General features: G+C 61.8%; 1 protein-coding gene across 3 annotated transcripts; it reads left to right on the forward strand.

Annotated features, from left to right (window-relative positions):
* Nucleotides 1–686: 686 nt before the first annotated feature.
* On the forward strand, nt 687–2994 carry LOC114027443 (G-protein coupled receptor 3-like). 3 transcript variants are annotated; one of them, XM_027841502.1, is made up of 2 exons: nt 687–765; nt 1644–2994. In XM_027841502.1, the coding sequence occupies exon 2, from the start codon at nt 1655–1657 to the stop codon at nt 2618–2620; it is 966 nt and encodes a 321-aa protein (XP_027697303.1). In that variant the 5' UTR covers nt 687–765; nt 1644–1654; the 3' UTR covers nt 2621–2994. The 3 variants fall into 3 exon arrangements, with proteins under 3 accessions (XP_027697303.1, XP_027697302.1, XP_027697304.1); XM_027841501.1 differs by having other exon boundaries at nt 699–765; nt 1647–2994; XM_027841503.1 differs by lacking the exon at nt 687–765 and adding an exon at nt 1182–1213 and having other exon boundaries at nt 1647–2994.
* Nucleotides 2995–3004: the final 10 nt, after the last annotated feature.

Genomic DNA, 3004 nt, shown 5'->3' on the forward strand with positions numbered 1-3004 from the left:
ATTCTCTGTTCTAGAGTCCCTCCCAGCTCTGACATTCTCCCTTCTTTAGTCCCTCCCAGGTTTGACATTCTATGCTTTAAGGTCACCTCCAGCTCTGACATCTTGTGCTCCCACAGGCTACATTCTAGAGCTCTTCCAGCACGGACATTCCCCGTTCTCTGACCCTAGCCCCCCCTCCCCATCCCTCTGCCTATCACAATTCCCATCCCCGTCACCCCAGGTCCCAGAGCCCGCATCAGCGTCACCTAGCAGCGTCACCCGGTCCCTGCCAGCATCGCTCTCACCCGGCTCGCGCCCCCCTCCCTCTCCCTGCTTCACCTGCATCATCCCCATCCCCGTCACGGTCCCGCCTACGCGCCCCCCCTCCACCCTCTAGCCCCGCCCGCCGGGCCCGGCCCGCAGAGGGCGCTGCCTCAAGGACGGAACGGGAGGGGGCGGGGCTGGGCGCTTTTTATGAATGGGGAGCCGCCAGCGCGAGGCCTCATTATCATGCCGCGCGGCGCGCGCTGCGCTCCTTCCCGCGAAGCCCATTGGCTGAGCTGGGCCGTTGACGTCAGAGAGCAGGCGGCTCAGGGCGGGGCCCGGCGCGGGTGAGTCACGCCGCTTCGCTAGGCGGGGGCTTGGGTGACCCAAGCTTAGACCACGGCAGCCCCGCGGCGGCTGGGACCCTTATCCCCTGCTGCTGCTGCAGTGGACGCCCCCGGCCGGGGACCGCGACCTTAGCCCAGTCCCGGCTCCAGCCGCAGCCCCAGGGCCTGGGGACTGGTGAGTGATGGCCCCGTCCCTGGGACCAGGGTGTCCGGGATGCTAGCGTGCTGCAGGAGCCTGGGACGCCCCGGCCTGGGCAAGCCAGAGGCTTGGGTGTCCTGGGAGCAAAGGGAGCGGGTGAGGGAGGTCCCCTGCATGACCCGGGTTGACCGGCGCGGGGTGGGGTGGGGGGACATTTGAGCGGCTCAGGGGCAGGACCCAGGTGTCCAGCCAGGAAAGATGCGGCCGCCCCACTAAGCATCCCAAATGTTGGGCGAGAGGCTCGGTCGCAGGGGAGGGCTTGTGGGTGACAAGGGATGGGAATTCAGGTGGGGCTGGTGGGGTGCGTGATTCAGGGACACAGAGGTCGGGGCTGAGGAGCTGGGGAATGAGGGTGCCCGGGCTAGAAACACAGGTGTCCGAGTGCAAGGAGAATAGGTCTGGACTTACAGCCCGGAGAGTGGAGGTGAGAGCTGTGAGGGGGCCGGAGGAGGGGACACCCCGCCCCCTTAACTTCTCCTTAGATTACCTTAAGTACCCCCATTCTTTTATGATGGTCTGAGGGTCAGGGAATCGCCCCTTCTTTTCCTCCCTTAAACACACTCAAGGGGGGCTGGTTTAGACCCTGTTTTGTAATTAATTCACCTGAGAGGAGAGCAGCTTGTGGGGAACCTCAGTAAGGGGTATTCAGTTATCCCTAAAGGAAGTAAGGAGAAGGGCTGACCCTCATGAGCACCAGGACCCTGGTGTCCCTAAGAATCAGGGAAGATTTGGGTACCACCACTTCCTTTCCCTCCCCCTCCCCCATACAGTATCCCAGGTGTCAAAAGATAGCATTAACCCCAGCCCTTTGAAACCTGGGGCCCACAGGACTCTCACCCAACCTTTTCTTCCAGCAGGTACCACAATGCAGGGGGTAGGAGGCCCCCTGGAATGGCTGGCTCCAGGGAATGAGAGTGGTGTGGAGTCCCCACGGGACACCAGCCCAGGCTCCCCTCTGCCCCTCCCGACTGCTTGGGATGTGGTGCTGTGCATCTCCGGGACCCTGGTGTTCTGCGAGAATGCAGTGGTCGTGGCCGTCATTGTGGGTACACCAGCCTTTCGGGCTCCCATGTTCCTGCTCATCGGTAGCCTGGCCTCTGCAGACCTGCTAGCCGGCCTGGGCCTCATTCTGCACTTTGCCTCCAAGTATTGCATTGGCTCTCCCATCCTGAGCCTGGTCCTGGTGGGAGTCCTGGTCACTGCCTTCACTGCCAGCATCTACAGCCTGTTGGCCATCACCGTGGACCGCTACCTGTCCCTCTACAATGCACTCACCTACTACTCTGAGACCACAGTGACAAGGACATATGCCATGCTGGTGCTGGTGTGGGGGGGTGCTCTGGGCCTGGGCCTTCTTCCTGTGCTGGCCTGGAACTGCCTGGAGGAGCCGGCCTCCTGTGGCGTCGTGAGCCCACTGACCAAGAACCACCTGGTGGTCCTGGCCGTGGTCTTCTTCATGGTGTTTGGCGTGATGTTACAGCTGTATGCCCAGATCTGCCGGATCGTCTGCCGCCATGCCCAGCAGATCGCCCTCCAGCGGCACCTGCTGCCCGCCTCCCACTACGTGGCCACTCGCAAGGGCATTGCCACCCTCGCCGTGGTTCTGGGGGCCTTTGCCGCCTGCTGGCTTCCTTTTGCCGTCTACTGCCTGCTGGGCGACTCCCACTCACCCCTGCTCTACACCTATCTCACCTTGCTCCCGGCCACCTCCAACTCCCTCTTCAACCCTGTCATCTATGCCTTCCGCAATCACGACGTCCAGAAAGTCTTGTGGGCTGTCTGCTGCTCTTCCAAGGCCCCCTTCCGCTCCCGCTCCCCCAGTGACGTCTAGTTCGGGTCCCTTCCCCCTTCCCTCCTCTCCCCTGCCCTCCTCCTGTTCTGTACCTTCAGAATGATGTGTCTTTGACAGTTCCATACCAGCCTCAGTCCCCGCCCCCCCACCACCTCCAGGCACAGGATTCTGCAGCTTTGGAATGCTTTGTCTGGTTGGGAGGGGTTCCTTCTCTTCCAATCCCATCCCTCCCCAGACCCCCCAAGCTCCAGCCAATGGAGCTTTGAAATGCTGTTCCCCACCCCCTTTCCTGTGTCGTGGCTAAAAAGCCAGTAAGTTTTGTGTGTGATGGGCCTGGGGAGACCCTAAGTCACTGGGCCATCTGGAGAGAGACAGAATCAGAAAGAGAGGGAGAGAGAGAGAGAGAGAGAGAGAGAGAGAGAG

This window comes from Vombatus ursinus, unplaced genomic scaffold (assembly GCF_900497805.2).
Source record: "Vombatus ursinus unplaced genomic scaffold, bare-nosed wombat genome assembly UNPS02014860.1, whole genome shotgun sequence".
NCBI lineage: Eukaryota > Metazoa > Chordata > Mammalia > Diprotodontia > Vombatidae > Vombatus > Vombatus ursinus.